Source organism: Tympanuchus pallidicinctus, unplaced genomic scaffold, assembly GCF_026119805.1.
Source record: "Tympanuchus pallidicinctus isolate F22 unplaced genomic scaffold, pur_lepc_1.0 scaffold16, whole genome shotgun sequence".
In the NCBI taxonomy this organism is placed as follows: domain Eukaryota; kingdom Metazoa; phylum Chordata; class Aves; order Galliformes; family Phasianidae; genus Tympanuchus; species Tympanuchus pallidicinctus.
The window spans coordinates 2,093,860-2,115,705 of record NW_026294679.1 but is presented as its reverse complement, the minus strand read 5'-3'; the positions used below and the strand labels follow the sequence as shown (position 1 = coordinate 2,115,705).

General features: G+C 40.2%; 1 protein-coding gene across 1 annotated transcript; it reads left to right on the top strand.

The window, feature by feature from the left end:
- The first annotated feature begins 61 nt into the window (after window positions 1-61).
- On the top strand, window positions 62-20,460 carry MKI67 (marker of proliferation Ki-67). Its single transcript, XM_052677075.1, has 16 exons — window positions 62-211; window positions 408-521; window positions 1,725-1,806; window positions 1,883-1,998; window positions 2,742-2,811; window positions 3,696-3,774; window positions 5,249-6,715; window positions 7,007-7,245; window positions 7,956-8,376; window positions 10,084-10,199; window positions 11,266-11,437; window positions 11,573-11,701; window positions 12,485-13,860; window positions 14,970-15,045; window positions 15,585-18,653; window positions 19,805-20,460. Exons 2-16 carry the CDS (start codon window positions 430-432, stop codon window positions 19,954-19,956), a joined length of 7,656 nt encoding a protein of 2,551 aa, XP_052533035.1. The 5' UTR covers window positions 62-211; window positions 408-429; the 3' UTR covers window positions 19,957-20,460.
- The last annotated feature ends 1,386 nt before the right edge of the window (window positions 20,461-21,846 follow it).

The window sequence follows — 21,846 nt, the reverse complement described above, 5'->3', positions numbered from 1 at the left end:
CCGCGCCGCTCTCGTGCCCCTCGATGCACGGCGCAGGGATACGCGCGGCGGTGAGAAGGCCCGGCGCGGCGGCGCTGGCGCGCGCGGGAAGACGCAGTGAGCGGCGGTGGCGGCGGAGGCGCCGCACTCAGCCCAGTCGCTCCCGCGGGGTGCAGCTGAGGGAGAAGAGCCGGAGCGCCGCTTCTGTGAGGCGCAGCTGAGGATCCTCGGGGTAACCGTTCAAACCGCTCTTCTAAGCGTCTCCTAACGCGCTTTTCGGGCGGGCCGTGCTTTACGCCGTGAGCTCCCGCGCGTGTAACGGCGGGGAGGCGGGCAGCGCCGCGCTGTGACACGGCTGGGAAAGCGACTTTCCTTTCCTAAATACATAGGGCGTCGCACACGTGAGTTGTCTTGGCGTTCTCCCACAGGTAAGGATCCTTTCGTGTGAAGATGCCGCTTTTTGGGAAAATTATTATCATTAAACGGAATGGGACGGACGGCATTTATTTTCCACTCACTGCCAGCTCGTGTTTATTTGGAAGGTGAGCGTGTTTTGAATGCACCAGAATAGCGCTAATAGCCTATTTCCTGCTGCTGGAACCTCCTTGATGCTTGCTATCATGTTTATATGTTTGTGGGTGATATTTGAGGGAGGGACGGTGCTGTGGGTTGGGGCTGAATTCACAGTCACTGCTTTGCACTCTTTCTTCACTAAAGCTGCTTTTTCTCCAAGCTTCTGGCCAAGGAAAATGAGGCAAACGAGTTTGGCAAACCTGAGATTGAAAGCAGTGTACACATGACAGGCAAGCAGGGCGATTCTTATCTCTAGAAGTGAAGCACATGCATTGTGTTCAACCATATTCACCGTGCCCGCACTAATTGCAGTTTTGGTTGGTTCTCTGAGACATGGGTTGCGGGATACGGGAGCTGCTCTAGAATCGACGAATAAAATGTTTTTATTTCTTTGGAACTATTTGGTCAGCACTTTATTAACTAGTTGATATCTGAAATAAGTAAGTACTCTGTCCCAAGTCAGATGGCAAAATGTCCAGTGTCAATTAAGATCAGTGAGTTTGATGCTATTAACAGAGATACTGATAGGATAAGGGGGAATGGTTTTAAACTGAGACAGGGGAGGTTGAGGTTGGATATGAGGAGGAAGTTTTTGAGCCAGAGGGTGGTGAGGCACTGGCACAGGTTGCCCAAGGAGGCTGTGGATGCCCCATCCCTGCAGGCATTCAAGGCCAGGCTGGATGTGGCTCTGGGCAGCCTGGGCTGCTGGTTGGTGACCTGCACACAGCAGGGGGTTGGAATCATTGTAGTCCTTTTCAACCCAGCCTATTCTATGATACTAATGGTAATCTCTGGCTTCACGCTTGTGCCAATTGGGTAACACTAGGCTTGTGCTTAGCCATGCCATGTTCAGACCCTTTTTTTTTTTTTTTTTGGATCTGTGTACTGTTAGCACTTGGGCAGGTTTTAGAAATGACATGTTTTGCTAATAAGATGATTTAGCTTTGGATCGTGTGTTTTTCTCTTTGCCTCATTCCATTTTCTACTCTTTTTAGTTCAGTGTTGTTTTTCTCACTACTTTGAGTCACCAAAGTCAGCACTAAATATAGTATTTACCTGTTCCGTGTGCCTAACAGATGTGGTTGCTATTGTATGGATTATTAGCTGGAATTTTGGACATCCTAATTCCACAGCAATCCTATTTTTCTGCTTTTTCTCCTTTTAACCTGTAGGAGAACAGAATGTGATATTCGCATCCACTTGCCTCAGGTCTCAAAAGAACACTGTAAAATTGAAGTAAATGAGAACAAGGAGGTGAGTTACTTGTGCTGACAACATTTGCGTCTTGTCGCATCTCACTGTGGTTCTGACATGTTTGCTTTATTTTTAGGCAATATTGACTAATTTAAGTACAGTAAATCCCACTCAGCTGAATGGTGGTTATTTCCAGCAGCCTGTACCTCTGAAACATGGGGATGTGCTAACTATTATCGATCGTTCTTTCAGGTGAGTGTCAAGGGCCTACTGTGAATGTCTTGGTCCTAGAGAGTGCTCTGCAGACCAGCAGTGCTGAGAGCTCTGTGGCACAGGCTCTGGCAGCTGGATGAAGATATGGTAGAGAGTGGGACAGCTGAAAATGCCACTTGAGAGTCTTCAGATATGGAAGTTAACCTGCTTTATTTAGTTTTTCTTTACAACAACTTATAGAGCTCCTGTAGAAGGCAGGGTGGCTGAAAGACTTTCTTATTGCTTCCGTATTGTGTTAAGCTAAATCAAAAAGCTGGAATTATCTGGAGAGAGAATTTTGTTGTTTTATTTCCAGGATGAGCATTTCTAGGAGTAATGTTAGGAGAGTTTTGATGTAGTTAAAGCATTTAAAAGCGATGTGTGTATTGCTGAGAGTGGGACCAGTCTGACTAGGGCACTGGTCTTAATAATGAGAATTTAGGGCGGACAGTGATAGGACAAGGGGGAATGGTTTTAAACTGAGACAGGGGAGGTTGAGGTTGGATATGAGGAGGAAGTTTTTCAGCCAGAGAGTGGTGAGGCACTGGCACAGGTTGCCCAAGGAGGCTGTGGATGCCCCATCCCTGCAGGCATTCAAGGCCAGGCTGGATGTGGCTCTGGGCAGCCTGGGCTGCTGGTTGGTGACCTGCACACAGAAGGGGGTTGGAGCTGGATGAGCATTGTGCTCCTTTTCAACACAGGCCATTCTATAATTCTATTTTCCTTGCAAATACTTTCTCCAGATTTGAGTATCCTCTCCAATCAACTCCAAAGAAGAGACAATCTAGATCTCCAAAGGATGAAGCACTGCAGGTAATTTTGTGTCAGCAAGTTGCTTATTGCAAGTACGTCAGTATTGGTACAGCTGTGGTACTGTGTGCTTGTTGTGGGGTTTTGTGCTTCTTTTTAGAAAACTAGAAATCATTTTTCAACTGTTGGCAGACTTTCTGTTTGGAAATGCAAGTGAAGTCCTTTAGAGAAACGCTTTCTAAAATACATATAATTTATTGATTTGAGAGTAGCCAGTTTCAGGTAGTACTTAACGGTCTGTGATGTTTGTGATACAGGTATGCTATTAAAAATTAATCCTTAGCATTTTCGAGGGGCTCACGGGATGCAGGAAATGAGGAGTGTGGCGTTCAGAATCCTTGTGCATTAAATGGGGGAGTTTGCCATAGAGCCTAAGCATGCTTTTTTTTCAGAAATCATGTGTTCTGTGTGCTATTTCAGTAATGCAGTGTAGGAGTTTGTAAGTGTCAAAATAAGTCTATTTTTGAATAATTTATTTTCATTTGTTTTCTTTTATTTTTTATATTTTTTACTGTTTTATCCCTTTGAGGGAATACTGTTGCTCAGTGAATACTGTGGTTATTGGAAGACTTTTCTTCTGTTTTTCCTATTTAAATAAAATTATTTCACTACATCTGATAACGAAGTGAGCTTAGAACATGCTGTATGTATTTGTCTGCTACAGGTGCACTCAGAGCTGGTAATGATAAGACAGCGCTTGAACTCTCACTGTGTAAACTACCAGCGTTCCTAACCTGTGCAATACTCAACAATTAAAATTGAATCCTTTTAAAGCTGTTCAGTAAATAATGCTTGCACGGTTATAAATTCAGTGTTTTTTTCGATGCATAGTAGAAGGGAAAGTATAAATATGTGTTGCTCTGCTGTAATATTGTACAAATTTACAGGTTCTTCATGTTCAGCAGGTGGCAGAAGCGGAGCTGTTACACAAACAAACTTCAGGACCTAAAAGTCTTTGTTCTTCAGGTTTGTACCTGTATTACAGGGGGGTGGTTATATTTTTCTTCACCCAGAGGGTGGTGAGGCACTGGCACAGGTTGCCCAAGGAGGCTGTGGATGCCCCATCCCTGCAGGCATTCAAGGCCAGGCTGGATGTGGCTCTGGGCAGCCTGGGCTGCTGGTTGGCGACCTGCACACAGCAGGGGGTTGGAACTGGATGAGCATTGTGCTCCTTTTCAACCCAGGCCATTCTATGTTTCTTCTAACCTAATTTTACTCTATGAGCATCAGCAGGAAAAGCAACGCTGAAAAAAAAATGTTATTAAAGACTTTAGTCTTCAAGACTGAGTACAGTGCACACTTCTACGCCTGTGTACTGTTTCATTGTACTTTGTGATTTACCAAAAACAAGGTCCCATCAAGAGAAATAACGTAGTTTCATCCTGACAAACAGGCAGAACAGTTAAGCTGGAACTAGCAGAATATGTTTGTATTGCTTTAAGTAATTTTTTGCAGAGTCGATTTATAAAGATTATACCATTTTTGAAACTGCAGTGCAAGATGGCAGTTGAAACAGATGTGTGAAACTACTGATTGCTGCATTTTACTTTCCAGCCACAGGTCTAACATCACAAAGTCGCTTTTGTGATTAAAAGATGTTCACAGATTGCTTTTGAGCAAATCTTGTTGCAAACAAATTTTGTCAGGTATTCTTTCCTAAAAATAATTTGTAAAAGGTGTAATTCTAGAGAGACTGAGTTAGCTTTGCTGATTGCAATCATAGTTCACAGTGCCTATTTTATGTAGATGTAGTACAAAGCAACTTTATTCTAGAGGTGCTGATCTGGAGTAATGATAGCCCTTAAACAGATTAGATGCCAGAACCATCCTCCCTGTGGCCAGTAAAGACACTTTCATGAGAAGATAGGAAGTTCCATAGAATCTAGAATGTCCCAAGTCTAAAGGAATCCACTGTGGAAAGCATGCTACTTCATGCTTCCAGCACGCACGCAAATTGCTTGCTGTGTCTCATCTGGGAACTTCTAGCTCTCTATTACCTTGCTTTACCCCAGAGGAGCGTTGTTGTAACGTCCAGCTGAAAGTACAGCTGAAGTGGTGCAGCACCTTTGCAAGCAGGAGACAGGATAGTTAGTGAACAGTGGTAAGCCAAAGTGTTTTTATGTTGCACTTAGTGATTTATCGTGTGGCAGCCATGAAACGTGTATGAGCTATTGAAAATAAGAGAAAATATAGACTGCCTTATCCGTATGTGGAATGAAGTCCAGATTACAGCTGAAAATTTGTTAACATTTTGACACTGATTTTTATTATCAGAGAATTGCTATTGTTAACAGAGCTTTATTTACAATACTGTGTCCTGGACCCTGGTTGATACTCTTGGTGGAGGAAAGGAAGGGATTATCATCTCTATTTAAGGAACTTTCAGTTGTGTTTCTGTACCTTCTGTGTAACTCCCTGTCGTGTTTTGCTTAAACTGTAGATAATGCTGAGTGCAAAGAACAAAACACCGATGAAAATAAACAAAGTACAGAGGAAAACCGTTCAAAAGCCATACCAGCTAAGCTACAAGCACTTAATTCTTGCAAAATACAAGAACCTGCTGTAAAGGAAAATGAAATGTCTCCTTTTAGTAAACTCTATGAAAAGCTGAAACATGAGGTTAAAGGGAGAAGACTTCTACAGGAAGGAAACTTACTTCAAAAAACTGGAGAAGAAGATGGGAAGAGTGTTCTGCTAGAGCCAAATGCTCAAATTTCACCAAGTTGTGTTCATGAATTGGGAAGCACAACTAGAGGAAAAGGAATGGATGTAAATGAAAATACTGAAGAATCTAAAATTAATCAAGATGTAATTAACTCAGAGTTGAGTCAGAGCTCAACTGTAGGAAATGCTACCAGGAAGAGTCTTACAAAAACTCCTCAAAATTCTGTTTCAAAGGAGATGACAGAACATAATGGCAAGGGAAGTCATCTGCAAGATCGTAAGGAGTTAAGTGCATCAGGGAAACTGAGAGGTCCTGAAGTTACACCCAAGCCCCGTAAGGAGAGCAGTGGGAATGCAGCACGTTCACTGAAACCATGCTTGAATTATGCAGATAAAATTGACACCTCTGCAGTAATACTGGATAAACTCACACAAGCAGCTAACGTGACAAACGTTTCAGAAGGCGACAAATGCGTTCTGTCTACAGCAAGGCCCAGAAGGAAGAGCCTTCGGTCTGGCTTCATGTCACCTGCCAAAGAAGCGTGTGGTAAAGATTCTGTAAGTATTGGGACTCCAGCAACTCGAGGAGATGTGTTGGTCAAACATGAGTCTTTTTCAGCAATTTCAGCTGATACTCGAGGGGAAGTTGCAGTGTGCAGAGATGATAGCCTCCGACAACTGCCTTTGGCAGAAAATAAATGCTTAAAACAGAGACGAAGTAGTAAACAACAAACACCAGGAAAATCAGTGAAAGAAGAGACACTGACAGAAATTTGTGATCAGACAAATATTAACTTGAAAAAGAGAGATTCTGGGTCTCCTGCAGCATCTAAGAGTCCCAGAAGAAAAAGCAGGCAAAGTAATGAGTTAACAAACAAAAGCGTCCATTCAGAAACATCAACTTCAGAAGAGTTCACATCAGAGCTGGCATCTGCTAGTCAGAAATCTGGCTCTGGAAGAAAGAGGGGAAGGACGAGGACCTCTGGACAATTAGCTGAAAAAGCAGTGGAGGTGAATGCAGTTCAAGAACATCACGATGAGACTGCAGACAGAAAAGACAGTGAAGCTAACCAAGAGCTGGCCAACGAGGGATGTCAAAAGAAATTGGATTTAGCAGATGCCCGTATTCTAAGACCTCACAGATTATCATCCAAAAGGTCTTCTGGAAGTGCTACTGTACCAAAAGAGAATGAGACTCCTTCAGAAAGAAATACTTCTGGCCTGTCAACTGAGGAGGAACCAGGTAAATAGGTTTAATCTCATGCCTTGTTAGAAGTGAATTGGGGAAATTCTACTGGTGTTAGAATTTCTTTGCTTAAGTAAAATACAGAATTAATTCTAAGGTGTTTATCATGTAGTTGACCTTAAAATTACACAGTGGGTAACTCAATTGGGTAAAATTTTGTATCTAAATTAGTTACCATCTGGTAAGTTTCCAAATTCAAAATGCACATACAAACACTGTTTTCTATGTTGTTTAACAGGGTCACTTCCTTGTTTCTTGGTCATTTTCTTTTATTGCTATTTATTATAGATAAGACTAAAAGGAAATCTCAGAAGAGGACAAGTGGTGATTTGTTACCTCAGCCTTTAGGAAAAAGAAAAAGAGTGTCTTTTGGTGGTCATCTGAGTCCAGAACTCTTTGATAAAAGCTTGCCTCCCAACTCACCCATTAAAAAAGGTGCCATTCCCGCAAGGCTGAGCTTACCGTTTGGAAACTCACCACGGGCAGTCCTGAAAAAGGGCCAGGGACTGAAGCACTTTGCAATGCAGGTAAACGTCCAATGCTAAAGCTAATCAAGTTGCTAAGCTAATTAACGTGGATGGAATATAGAAATTCAAAGGCTTCTAAGAGTGAATTCAAAATGAAGATGATGTCTTGTTTCGGTATGTGTTTGGAAGTGGACATAGTAATTGCAGTTTAAGATGGCACTTGTAAATAGCAAGTTTTAATCAGCAAACTTCCTCCGTAAGAGGAAGGGGTGCAGTCTACCTTTGTCTACCTGTTTTTGTCCTCTAGGTGTGTGCTTTTTACCTCCTGTGCTTTTGCTTGTTCTCATACGTATGTAGGAGTCTATTTCTGTGTGTTTGTGCTTGCCAGCACCAGTTTGCCATAACGAATTGAAAATAGCCACCGTCTAGAGCAGAAATTTGGCAGAATGTGCAAACTACTGTTACGTGGCTTCACCATAAATTGGAAAACGTTTTGCTGCTGTTTTAAGCTGGTAAAACTTTGTAGGGTACTTTATTTGGGTAAACTTGTTTTGAGTTGAATAATAAAGTTGCTTAATGTGTTCAGTTGAATGGGACTTCTGAAATTTAAACACTGTTACGTGTTTTCTTTTTAGAGAGTAATGTCTAAGGATTTTCAAATGATCTCATGATAGTTTGTAGGACTGTATTTACTTTTAAGATAAGTAGAGCTCATTTGTAGTTGAGCTTTGTGCGGTAACTTGTCTTTCACTTCTTTTATTTTCTGTCAGGAACTTAGTGTACATTTGCAGAAAGAAAAAATGTCACCGAGAAGTGTGTCGGCACAGAAGTCCCCACCTGGCTCATCCTCTGCTTCTGGAAAAGCAACACCAACATTTACTTTAAGCTCTCCACCTTACACAAAAGGACGTTTCTCTGTTTCTCAAATAACAACTCCATCCCCCACTGCAGAAGAGCAGAATGCAGGTGTGAAAGATATGAGTACAAAGGAGGAAAATGCTGGCCAAGTGCAAACACCTAAATCTGCTCATGTTAAAGAAGATGAGAAATCCTTTTTGATGACTACACCTAACAAATTAACCAGAAGATCACAGCATGCTTTGAAGAAGACTCCCATGAAGAGGAGAAGTGGGGCTGTGGCAGTACTCAGTGCGAAAAGAAGAAGTGGTGCTTCTAGTGCCAATTTACTAGGTTTGTTTCTGCAGTTAATTTTTAATACGAATTTAAATACTGCAAAAAATGGTGGCAAGATTGAATTAGACCTGTTGTTAATTGATTACACCAGTGTCATCAATGATTTTCACGTATTCTGATTTTGGATTTTCTGAAACACCTGAAAATTGCAAAATTTTACATTCCCTTACATATAAAAATAAATTACTAAAGCTTTTAAACGTAAATCTTAATATTCCAAAGTTTATAAATGGTAGAATTAAGGTTTTGTTTGATAGGTTAACTGTAATGAGCCGTTGGGTCCTTCAAATTTGAATGTTGGTTGAAATAGTTTTGGTGCCCTTGGAAAAATTGAGACTTGCTCTTGAAAATGTAATGTTTGTGAAGATACTTTAAGACAGGATGTCATTTTGATTTAAGGAAATAGGTCCAAATGACTCTTTCAAGGTGAAATTTAAGGTTTCCCCCCAACATTCATTTGGTAGTTTTTATCATTCTCTTCTAAATCTGTTCTTCTGTAGTACCATTTTTAGAGTGTGAGCTACGCATTCAGTATGCATTCAGTATCCCAGTGATTGTTGCACTATATAGAGATACAATCACAGGCCTTCCTCAGTAATGCTGCTGAAAGCAAAATGTGGTTTTTTTAGTTGTTTTGTCTGTTTCATTCACTTATCAGCAAGAGTTCTTCACAAATTTTTGACACTTTTTCCACTCCGTTTCTAGTACGCAAGTGGTTTTTAGTATCTGTGCATCAATTTCTTCTGTAAAATGAAAATAACACCATTATCTTCAATTATTTTTTTTATTTTTGGATGTCTAATTGGGAGAACTTTGTCTTCCCAGTTCTTTTTTTAGATAATTCCCTGTATGGTTGGCTTTCGTCTTTATATTCTGCACATCTAGTAATGACAGCTTTTGATTTTTGTTTTGCCAACTTTCCCTAACTTTCACAGTAACTGACAAGAAAATAATATCTTCAGAATGTCTTGAGAACTCGCATTCCCATTTTTTTTTTATCTTTACTTATAAGTCTTCTTGTTGCCATTTCTGCAGTAAATGAGGCAGGTGCCTTGCCAGCTGACAGCTTTATTACGCAGCTGTGATTAATTTCCTGATTACTGTGTACAGAATGATAGCTACACCATGGCAATTTTCAGAGACATGTGATGAAGGTAGTACAAGAAAGTTACAGAATTTCTACATGTACCTAAATGCTCTAAGCAGTATAAATACATAATTCCATGATGACAAAGTTTCTTGGTTAGGTGATGAAGGAAAAATCAGTACGTTTCCCTTAAAAATCATTTCTCTGACTTAAAACCTCATTCTGCCAAAGAAGAGTTCTGCTATAATAATGAGCAGGGCTGAGAATCTGATGGCAAATTTCTGTTGGGGAAAGTGTTTCCTTGATGAAAAGTATGAAGACAGAATCGGGTCAGCCTTCAGTTCCAGGTTCTGTAGTGTATGACATTGTGTAAGTCTTTGTGTTCTTTGGTCATGGAAACAAAACTATCCTGGATGCTTGTTAAGCTTCAGCTTGAAATAGCATCTTCATTTGCAAGTGTCTTCACGCAGCACTTGAGTATAGGTGCCATCAGATGATACAACTTCTGATTTCTGATGTTTCACTGCCGCAAATCCTTTGGAATAGTAAAGAAATGGGTAGGAACTCCTATTCACACAGCTGAGAATTCAGGTTGTTATTCCTGTTTTGTTTTCTAGTTGCAAAAACTTGGGCAGAAGTGGTTAAATTAGGTGTTGCAAGACCACAGGCAAAGGCTGTCAAAAAATGTGTTCAGAAAGGAAGACCAGCAAGGAAAACCACACGCTCACCAAAGGTACATTCTTATACTGCTATTTAAAGGGTGTGGGTTTGCTGAACTATGAAAGGCTTGTAGGTGTTTTGCTACAAAAGCTTGAAGTTTGTAAGTTTTTAGGAAGATGTTAAATGGTATTGGTGTCTTTTTCATGGTTTGTAAGAATATTGTGACCTGTAAGAAGAAGTCAAGAATCATGTCTAGTTATTCTTTCTGGTGAGCTCCATTAGGAGGGATGGATGGAGGGAAGATTGAGGTTGGATGTTAGGGGGAAGTTCTTCACAAGGAGAGTGGTTAGGCCCTGGAACGGGCTGCCCAGGGAGGTTGTGGATGCCCCGTCCTTGGACGTGTTCAAGGCCAGGTTGGATGGGGTCCTGGGCAACCTGATCTAAATGTGTATGTTTGGTGGCCCAGCTAGGCAGGGGGGTTGGAACTACGTGATCCTTGAGGTCCCTTCCAACCCGGGTGATTCTGTGATTCTGTGATTAGGTGCTAGCAGTAGTTAAGGACTAGGTAAGTGTCTGGATTCTGTGCTATGTTGAGCATGTGAAATAAGTACCAAGTTTCATTAACTGAAAGTGAACTTAGGGTAATCAAGGCGTCGTAAGAGTATGTCTAAATAACCAAATGCATTGGGTAGATGGATTAAGTATTTGCCCTTGGTCTACAGTCAAACTGTACTGCCATTTGGACGAGTGTCTATTTTAGTTTAAACACTTCTTGATGATGACTGGACTTGATGACCTTGAATAGATCGACTAGATAGTTGATTCTGTGAAGATGAAAAGGAGTAAGACTGAAGCACTCTCAGGGTAATCTCTGAGCATTCCTTAAGCTAGGAGTACTCATCACACGGCTCGTTGAGCACAGTCCCTCAAAATCTAACAGAAGATACAAGCTGTATTTCACAGAGATCTAACCCTTTAGTTTAGCTGCAATTTAACCGCTTCTGTATGCTGAACAAACAGCATTTATTAACTAAACAAGAGCAATAAATATGTGGCAGGCTTGCATGATTCTCATTTGGTTTTAAATATACAATATTTACTAATGGTTTTGGTGTTGTTTTTTTGTTTTCTTGCTGTAGACACCGGAAAGAAAAATAAAAGGTCATTTTAGTACAGGTCATGCAGAGTCTCCTGCTACAATAGTTGTGGGTAGAGCTTATTCCACCACAGTTCAAACAGCTGGGAAGGTCCCTAAAGTGGTAAAAAATCCCATCTTGAAACAGAACATGAGTATGGATGAAAACTTCACAGGTAAGCTGTGAAATCTTAAGATCTGTTACTGGTTCTGTCAACTGTGGGGTTTTCTGATACTGATTTGGTTTGATTTGATGTGTGGGTTTTGTTTTTAGTGTATGCGTTTTGTTTTGTTTTGAATGTGTTTTATAGGACTGACCGAGATGTTTCAAACACCAGACAATAAGGGTGGAAAAACCTTAGCTTTGACCACTGCTCATAATTTTACACCACCATTCACTGCAATGGAGATTTCTGATCTGCAAACTCCTGAAGAATCTGGTATGTTGTTTGGAAAGGAAGACTTATGTGTATGTGTAAGGTAATAGTGTCTACAATTATTTGAGACAGCGAGCAGTCTTGAGCTAGACAGACTTGGTGTAGAGACAAGATATTTTATTTTGCAACTACATTTTAGTATCTATAATGTATTAAAAAAACGTTTTGTAGCTTCAGTAATTTCTTGTAGGCTTTAATTTTTTTAGTATTTGGATTTAGTGTGACATTTCTATATGATAAAGTGTAGCTTCAGGCAAATCTTTTGTTGAAGCGTGGCAGTTCTTCAGTTGGTTATTTGTGGACTTGACTTTGTCCAGTGGCAGCATCTTACAACAGGAAGTAGGTGTATTTTTTTAATTGCATACCAGTCATTGTGTCCTTGTACAGCTTAGAATTCATCACAGTTCTGTTCAATTCTGTTTTCTTAAGAATTTAGTAAAGATGAGCATCTAGCAAAAGAAAAAAATAAGAATAAATAATCCAATGTTTATAGAAGAGGCATTGATAAAATCATTTTTTATATCAGATTGATAAATCTTGGTTTCTTTTGTAACCTCTACTCGTTGTTGTAGATTTATGCTGTGCCTTATAGGAGCTGATTATCTTAATGCTAATTACCAAATTGATTGCTGAAGCACATTGTTGGATTTTAGCTTATTAGAATGCTTGGGCTTACTGAGTCTGTTTTCTGCTTAGCTATACAGCAGTTAGTGTGGTTAGATTTACTGTTTTTTATTGGTTGGTTCTTGTTTCTTCCAAATTGTATAAAGCTACCTTTTGTTTCAGGAGAGATGGTGGTGTCGCCATTAAACGCTTCAGATGTTTCAGAACAGAAACAGGATTTTCAAGACATCTCTTACTTTCTGAGAGAGAGGGAGTCTCTAAAGTCTGTGTTTGATGCAGTATCCACCAAAACTCCTGAAAAGAGAAAAAGTATGCTGAAAGAAGATACTGGCATGGATAGTGTCTCAGTAAATCCAGAGAAACAAGCACCTCAAATGAGGTCACCAAATAAAAGGAAAACTCCAAGTCAGAAGCTGGAGTCAGTTGAAGTTGTATCAAGCATCAAGCAGCCTCTAAAGACCCCAAAACAGAAGTTAGAGCCTGTAGAGTCCTTGTCAGGTGTCAAGCAGCTCATGAGGACCCCGAAGCAGAAGTTAGAGCCTGTAGAGTCTTTGTCAGGCATTAAGCAGCTCATGAAGACACCAAAACAGAAGTCAGCACCAACGGAGGTCCTGTCAGCCATCAAGCAGCTCTTGAGGACCCCGAAGCAGAAGTTGGAGCCAGCAGAGGTACTGTCGGGCATCAAGCAGCTCATGAAGACACCAAAGCAGAAGTTAGAGCCAGTGGAGGCCTTGTCAGGCATCAAACAGCTTTTGAAGACCCCAAAGCAGAAGTCAGAACCAGCAGATGTCCTGTCAGACATCAAGAAACTTTTGAGAACCCCAAAGCAAAAGTCAGAACCAGCAGAGGTTCTATCAGGCATCAAGCAGCTTTTGAGGACACCGAAGCAGAAGTCGGAACCGGCAGAGGCCCTGTCAGGCATCAAGCAGCTCATGAAGACCCCAAAGCAGAAGTTAGAGCCTGTGGAGTCCTTGTCGGGCATCAAGCAGCTCATGAAGACCCCAAAGCAGAAGTCAGAGCCTGTGGAGTCCTTGTCGGGCATCAAGCAGCTCATGAAGACCCCAAAGCAGAAGTCAGAGCCTGTGGAGTCCTTGTCGGGCATCAAGCAGCTCATGAAGACCCCAGAAGAAAAGCTGAAGCCAGCAGAGGCCCTATTAGGCCCACAGCAAAAGTCGAAACCTATTACAGATGAAAACGCCTCTGAAAAATTGCTGGAGACTCCAATACAAAAAAAAGAAGTATTAAAAGATGTGACAAGAGTTAATTTAATTAAGAAAACTCCAAAATTGAAATCCCAACCGGTAGAAGACATGATTGGAATCAGCCGTATTTTCAAGACACCAAAGGAAAAAGTTAAACCCATAGAAGATGTATTTGGTATTAGTAGATTAATGAAGACTCCCAGAGAGAAATCTCACCCAGTTGATGATTTTGTGGGTCTGAGTAGGCTGATGGCAGAACCCAGACAGAAAAATACTGAGTTTGAAGTGGATTACATTGGAGTGAAGGAAATATTTGATACACCAGAGAAAACAAAGGTAAAGCTTGCTTATTTATTTGTTTGTTTGTTTGTTTAGGAATTTATTTAGACTTGAAGTCTGTGGCTGAAATGAACCCCTGGGCCATTAATACTACCTCATGTTTTATTGCATCATATTTTGATTAAAATAGCTCATGCGTGCGACCTCTAGATGAAAAACACCATGGTAATTTGGGAAGAGTAAAGATTGCAACCTGTGTTTTCCTTGGAAGCTTTTTGCAAGTCAGTGACTCCCTTTGACAAGATGTAGCTTAGTACAAATATGAAGGAATAATTTTTTTTCCCTTTTTATAGCACTCTTACCTTACTTATGTAGTATAGTCAAATTCTTACTATGCCTTCCTTTTCATAAGTAACATATGCTTCTTTGTACAGCTTCTTCATAGCCTCTAGATTAAATATTAAAGCTCTCTTTTCTTTAAACATGATAAGTATTAAGCTTTTGCCAAAATACTGTGAAACCTCTTGGTCATTTGATAGCTCATTGTTCCTATGAGTCTTTCTTTTGTTGCTTGCTGAATTGACACTCTATAGAGAGAGAACTATAATGCTATACATCTGCTTGTATTTGTGTGTATTTTGCTTGAAGGAGCTCTGTCCATGTGGTTACTGAAGTAATGTTGAGTTACCGTTCTGATTTTACACAGCTTCATTACTCTTGTTTGTGCATTTTACTAGCATTGATTTTTGTGTAAGCTCCCAAATCCATAGCTAAAACACTGGGTATCACTGGGCTGAGTGCTTGTCTGTGCTGAACTGCAGTAAAACGCTACAGAACATCGAATGACTCAGCATCAATATCCTTTCTTTTGGGATTTTATTTTGACACTTTTCAGCCAATTTAGTGAATGCACTTTTTAAAAAAACTGTCCAGTGTTGTCTTTCACTTCAAAAACTGCTACATTAGCTCAGATGACAAATATGAAATTCAGTTTGTGTGCTAATATTGTATATGGATACAGTCACTATAGTAAATTAACTTTGTTTTATGAGAAGAATACTCAACAAGACCTTTTTTTTTCCCAACTATTTTAATTTTATATTGGCTGGCTTCACTATTTCCAATCCCATCAGACATGAATTACTGATTATTGTTTATTCCCCTAGGTCAAGTCAGTAAGTGTTACGGATCCTAAGCAAGAAGATACTGTGTATCCTTCTACTAATTGCAGTCCTGAACATGGTGCGTATAAATTCTTTTATTTTAAAAATGGTTGTAATGAATATACTTGCTATTAGGAAGTTTTTTAAACACGTGCTTTAAAAGCTCAAAATTATATAGTATACAAAGAGCAAGTAGCTCGTGAAATGTGTGCAGTAATTCCTGGTGCTGAATTTCACTGGAGCTGAAATTCTATTGGTGGAGAGGTGTATAATGTTCTGATGTAGTAATGGTGTCATCTCCAAACATACCAGTGTATAAAAAACACTAATGAAAAGGTCACCATTTAAAATCACCTTTCTTAGCAAAGACTTTCAATAACTCATCTGAAGGCTATGAAGGCTATCAGTATCAAATAAAACAACTTGGTGCAGCAAGCTGGCTAGAATCTGTTAAAATTATCACCACACTTTCCTATTTTTTAATTAAGAATATGAAATATACAAGACCACTCTGCTAGAAAAACTCACAGATGCTTTTATCAGGCATGGTTCTGATTAACTTTCACTTGTGCTCTTTTCTATGTGAAAACTTTGTATGGGTTGAAAAAACTGTTTTAGAAGGCAAACAAAATACTTCAGAAGGTGAAGATTCTCAACGGAGGAAGTCAACTAGTGAAGACCAGTCTACCCAGAGACCAACCAGGGGCAGATTGAGGAAGGCTGTACATCCTGCTTCAATAAAGCAGACTGAAAAGGATTTAAATTTACAAGAATTGCAAGGACTGGAGAAAAAGAGCTTCCAAGAAGAGACTGGAGAGGTCAGAACTTCAAGTTCAGTAGCTAAAAATCTAGGAAGAGGAAGGAGAACAAATGCTTGTGTGGTAGAAGAAAACATTTCGAAACATAATGATGAGAAAAAAGTTGAAACTGTTTCAACTTTGGGAATGCCTGTTGCTACTCAAAGACCCAGAAGAGGTAAAAGGAAAGAAGCAGAAGAGTTAAAACTTCCAGATGAGAGCCTTGAGTCTTGTGGCAAAGATTCTTCGGTGTTACAAAAAGAACCTGCAACTGTGAAACTGGCTTTGCAGGATTTTATCATCAGTGACGTATCAATAAAAGGTGATGTTCAAAGCATGAAGGCAGAAAGTTCATCTAGGAACAGTCAAAATGAAAATTGTCAACTGCAGACAGATTTTAAAAGCTCTGAAAACACACCTAATGAAGCCAGTCCAGGAGACAGTGAAGAAATGCTTCTACTGCCTAGGAAGAGGGCTAGAGAAGTGAGAAAAGTAGAAAATGCAGAAGAACCGATCGCCCCTAAAAGAGGAAGGAGAGCCAAGAATGACCAAGTTAAGCAAGCTTCTTCAGAGGAGCTTCATGCAACAGCAAGGAGGCTTCGTAAACAACCATCTGCAAAGGTGATACAAGAGGATGAGCGGGCTTTTGAGACTGCTCCAGCAGAACTATCTGAGAACAGAGCCACAGTTGAAATGAAGATAACACAAAAAAGAGCTAACTCTTCAAGAAATGCTAGAAAACACTTGACAGAAGTAAAATCTAACACTTGTGGGATGGCACCTGAAAATACGCAGAACGTTCAGAAAATCAAGGAAACTTTGGATGAAACTATTACTGAAACACGGTCATCCACCAAAAATGAGAGGGAAGCGTCTCTGGGAGATGAAGCTGAAAATACTCAGGCAAATACAACAGAAGCATCTCGGAGATTAAAATCACAGTCGCCTCCTGGAGAAACAAACAAAATGCCAACTACTGTTCTAGTCTTGGAATCAAACAGCACAGTGCAAGAAACAAACAGAACTAGGAGCCGGAGAGGCAAGAAGGCCTCCTCAGAGCAAAAGACTGATGAATCTGCTAAAAATGTAGATAGCTCAGAACTAATAACACCCAAATTGAAATCGGAAACAGAAATGGAGGAATCTGCTCCCAAAGAGCCTTCAGGCTGTGTTGATGAGAAGAAGATAGACAAAATTGAAGAAGACCAGAACTACACATCTGTCACAACAGTTACTGCTGTAAACAGTGACAGTGGTGCTCATAGCCATCAAGAGCAGACAGAAAATGAACAGGCACTAAAATCAAAGCAAACTGAAATTCTGCAAGAGAATCAAACACAAAACAATGGCTCTACGAGGAGAAGAGGTAGAATTAGAAAAGTTAATTCTGAACTTGAACAAACCAGTTCCAAAACACTTGGGCAAAAAAGGAGCTCACCTGGGGACGAGGAAGAAATGACTTACAAACCTGGTCAGCAAGAGACTTCAGAAAATCCTTCTTCTCAAATAAGGAGGAGCAGAAGAAAGCAAGTTAATTCCATTCCACAAGCGACTTGTTCTACCTTTACAAAAGAGCAGACCTTAATTGAAGATCATGGTAAAGATGAGACTTCTGTAAAAGACCACGATCCAGCTTTGGAAACTACTCCCTCTTCAACAGAAGACAATCCACCGAGACGGGGAAGAAGACGAAAGGTTGCTGTAGCATCACAAGTGACGAGTTTTCTTTCTATCAGAAAGAAACGTGGCTTGCAAGAAGGTGATGATAAAAAGATGACTGTGAAAGAAGATCAAAATCCAGCTTTGGGAAATGAAACTTTGCAGGCAGAGACAAATGCATCAGCAAGGGACAAAAGAAAAAAGATGGATCTAGCAGCAGAGGCAAAAAGTTCATCTTCTCTCCAGGGGAAGTGTGGCTTGTCACAAAATGATGATAAAGAGGCGAATACTAATGGAGAAAAAAATAAGCCTTTGGAATCAGTGTCCCTCACAAAAGTGAACCCATTACGAAGGGGCAGAAGGAAAGAAGCTCTGGTGTCACACACAGCTAATTCAATTCCTCTTAGAGGAAACCCAGCCAGCAGTGTTAGAGAAGAAGCTCCTAAAGAGGATAATGTTCCTTTAGAAACTGTTGCTTCATCTCTGAAAGAAAATCAGCTGAGAAGAGGAAGGAGGAATCAAGCGACCTTGTCAGAAGCCACAAGTTCTGCTCAGGGAACACACAGCTTATCAAAGGAAAGTGGTAGAAAGAATAATCATAGGGAAGCTAAAAACCTGATTTCTGAAAAATCTGCTTCCCAAGAAAAAATGGATCTTTCAAAAGGCAACACTAGGACAAAAAATAGCACTTCACAGCCTGTTAACTCTAGGTCTCTTCAGGGCTTGCCAGAAGATGGTAAGAATGAATCCCCAGAGAAACAGCAGAGTATGCTTCTGGAAGTAACTCCATCTTCAGAAGAAAATCCATCAAGATTGGGCAGAAAAAAAACAGTTTCTTTCAAATCTGAGTGTATTAGTTCCAATTTTCTCAGGGAAAAACGTACCTTCTGCAACAACAGAAGGCAAAAGGGAAATCTTAATGAAGATGAAGTTACATCTCTGGAAAATAACTCATCCCAGGAAAACCGTAGGCAGCTGAGAAATAAGAGGGAAAAGGTAGAATTCAAATCAAAGGCAGCTCCTTCTACTTCTCTCCATGATAAGGGCAACTTGCCAGAAAATGATAACACTTCAGGAACTCAAAATAAGTGTTTGGCATCTACTGGCTTTGAGAAAAACAAGCAGCCTAGGAAAGAGGTTAGCCCTGCTCCACAGCCAGCTTCCACTTCTCGCAGAAGAAAATGTCAATTGCCAGCACCCAATGACGTAGCACCCAAAAAGTTAAAATCAGGTGAGGCAACAATTTACTTTCTATTTTCTGTGTGTAGCTAAGTTGGGTATTGATAGAACAATGTGTGTAAAGATCTAATATTACTGCAGACTGCCATAGGCTAATGTAGGTAAAGAGTGGTTCTTTAATACAGCAAGAATTCTTAAGTAAAGAGCAGCTATGTTATCCTATTCGAAAAAGATGCTTTTCCTAAGTGGGATGAATTGATTTTTATGGACGTGATGCTTGTATTTCTCTACTGGGATATTCAAATGCCCTCGTGCATGTTCTCTCTCAATCTGCAACTTTCAATTTAGAGTAATATGGCAATTAACTGACCTGCAGGAGTAGCAGGTAATATAGCGTGACAGGCATAACATATAGTAGCAGGCATAACGTGAGCATTGCATCTTTAAGACCCATCGTTCACGCTTGTTTTCTCCTAAATATCATCTGAATTCCTGCTCCTGCATCTGTAGCTTCTGGGTAACGTTTATGTAACATGCTTTTCAATTCAGCCATCTTTCTCAGTTTATAAATTTTTGCTTCTCTTTAGATATTTGTTAGTTTCCACTTCCTGACTCTGCTATGTGTACATCCCAAATGAGTCACCTGTACTGGTGCTTTCCTACCTGCCTGGATAGTTTCTTTTCTGGGGAGGTTGTCTTTTCCCGTGTGGGTTTAATGATGGTTTCCTTGTGTGGTGTTTGGCTTGATGCTCATCTCTTAGAGCAGCTTTGTTGTTCTCTGCTATCTAGGTTCTTACATAGAGATCCAGTCTTGTTTACAGTTAAAAGCCCGACTTAGCTGTAGGTGTGCCATGCAACTCTTCCTATAAATTCATTTTTGCTGGATTTTTCTCCAGCATTGTATTTTAGTTTTGCGTATCAGTGGAATGAATTTTAGCTGAAATGGTGGCTAATTGGTTTTGGTGCTCTCATTAATGCTAACCTACTTTCCGGAATAGCTGTAAGTCCGTGGGGATCTATCTTGAAGGATATTGGATGTGCAGAAGTGTGGGTTTTGTAGCTGGTTTGTTGAATTCATGGATGTAATCTTTGGAATGTGGTCACTGGGGATTTCTTGAAAAACAATGTGACTGAAGACTGACTTTGTATGAAATGTTTCATTTATAACATAAACTTCCAATTGACGTTTCTGTCTACAAATAGATAATGATGAAAACAGATCACCGAAAAGAGGAAGAAGAAACAAAGCCAAAGAAGAGCTTGACGGAACGGGTGTAAAAGCAACTCGGAATCCTGGTGGAACAGACAGGAGAACAAGATCAAGCACAAGAACCAGTGCAAGAACCAGAAAATAGCCTTCACAGTTTCAGAAGCAATTTTAAAAACAATTCAGTAATTGAACAAGTTTTTAACATGAATTGAATTGCACTCGGGTTTTAAATTCAGGTTTTGTAAAGCAATCGTGATGTAACAGAAGTGCTTCACTTCATGTGTTTACAGATACAGCATAGATACCTGTTCTTAGTAGATTTGTCTGTATAGTGGTTCTTAAACCATGGGGTGCTTGTGCAGAATGGCAAATATAAAAATAAATCCTTTCTAATAGTATTTATCCCCTTCTTCTTTTGATCAGTACAGCAGCCAGGAAGCCGTGCTGCTTTACAATCCATTTAATTGTAAGCTATTTTCTGCGTAGTTTCATGTGCTTAAGTCTTATTTTTCATTAAAGTTGTGTAAATATTCTTTTAAAAAAACAAAACAAAACAAACCTATAGATTTATTAGCAAAACTGCTATGTTGAAATGTTTTTTAAAAGAAATGCATTTTACTGGGAAGATTTGTAATTCATTAAATTTGTAAAAAAAAAAAATTGAGTCTCCTGTGTTTTGTATTCTTAGAAATAAGTAAGAATGTGCATTTATTTCTATTACCATATTACATGCAGAAAGAAAATCCAGCTTCAGCAGCTAAGTGCATTTTTGAAAGCAGAGTTGAGAACCTACTTCTTCATGTAGTTTTCGAGGAGTAACAGGCATTTCTATGGACAAATGGAAAGGCAAATGGATTCCGTGTTCTGACGTTTGTTGGCAATTTGAGGATGAAAACAACCCTTTGGGTGAGTTCTTGTCTGTGAGATCTGTTGTCTATTGCGTTTATCACTGTAGGACTGAGGTGTGTTTCCTGCAGTTTCAGTTTTAGCCTCCCGGATTTGAGGAACCTCTCACAAAATGTATCACTGGATTTTTGCTTTAGCACTTGTGATCATCCAGAATTCCAGCTCATGCAGCCTTGTGTTGTCCCAACAACAACTGAAGCATCAGATCTGGGCGATTGGTCTTGGAGTTGTTCAGATCCATACCAATTTTACTGCATTTCTTTTGGGTCCTGGCTCTTCTGCTTGGTTTGTGGCTCTCAGTCTACCTAATGCCAGAGTTGGGAATGTGAATTTCACGAACCTAGTGCTGTGTCAGCCCCTACTGGCTGCTGTGTAGAAGTATTCCTCATTTATTTATTTATTTTGAAGCTATTCACAGAAGGGAAACAGGACAAAGCAATTTAATGCTTGTAGCCCCTTGAAGTTGGTGTAGAGTGGATCAGTTTGTCAGAAACCCATAACCACGATGGTGCACGTTTTGAGGCTTAAAGTAAAAAACAACTTTAGTACTGAAGGCACTGCTGCAGGTATATATGCTATACTATTTAAAAGTTGTGCTAAAAGAAAGGTTTTCTTGACAGCATTGATGTTGTATCACTTCCTACCCTGTTTTTCCTAGTATTGGATGTTCTAATGGGAAAGAGGGCAATTATCTAGCTTGTTCTGCTGAAGATGACAAGATGTCAGCAGAGAAGGGGAGAGATGGTGCACACAAATAAATGACAGTGTGCAAAGAGTGAAATGCTGAACGTGGTAGCAAGGTTGGAGGGCACTGCTGTGCTGTGCTGATGCATGTGCCACTGCATTAATGTGTGTTTCTTATGTTGCAGAGAACTCTCATTTTCTTTGGCTTTATACTCCTGCAGAGTCGCTTACGTGCTTGTGGCATCCTGCTTGCTATTGATCCATCTGAAGGAATGCTTCTGCTTCCACCTTCACATTCCTGCACAGCTTCTGCTTGGCTTTCACACATACGTTAGTTGTGCTGTAAAGGGTTTTTCCCGCTGCCTGTCCTGACTGCGTGATCACAGTGAGCTCTGCTGGTTTGGCTTGATGGCCTTCGATGTGAAAACATGAGTATGAATGGGAA

Bases quoted from the DNA above. Each gene is read 5' to 3' on its own strand.
- MKI67 (XM_052677075.1), top strand. From the start codon at position 430: ATGCCGCTTTTTGGGAAAATTATTATCATTAAACGGAATGGGACGGAC. The intron at 2,812-3,695 runs GTAATTTTGTGT...ACAAATTTACAG, and splicing joins CAAAGGATGAAGCACTGCAG to GTTCTTCATGTTCAGCAGGT. The intron at 10,200-11,265 runs GTACATTCTTAT...TTCTTGCTGTAG, and splicing joins AAACCACACGCTCACCAAAG to ACACCGGAAAGAAAAATAAA.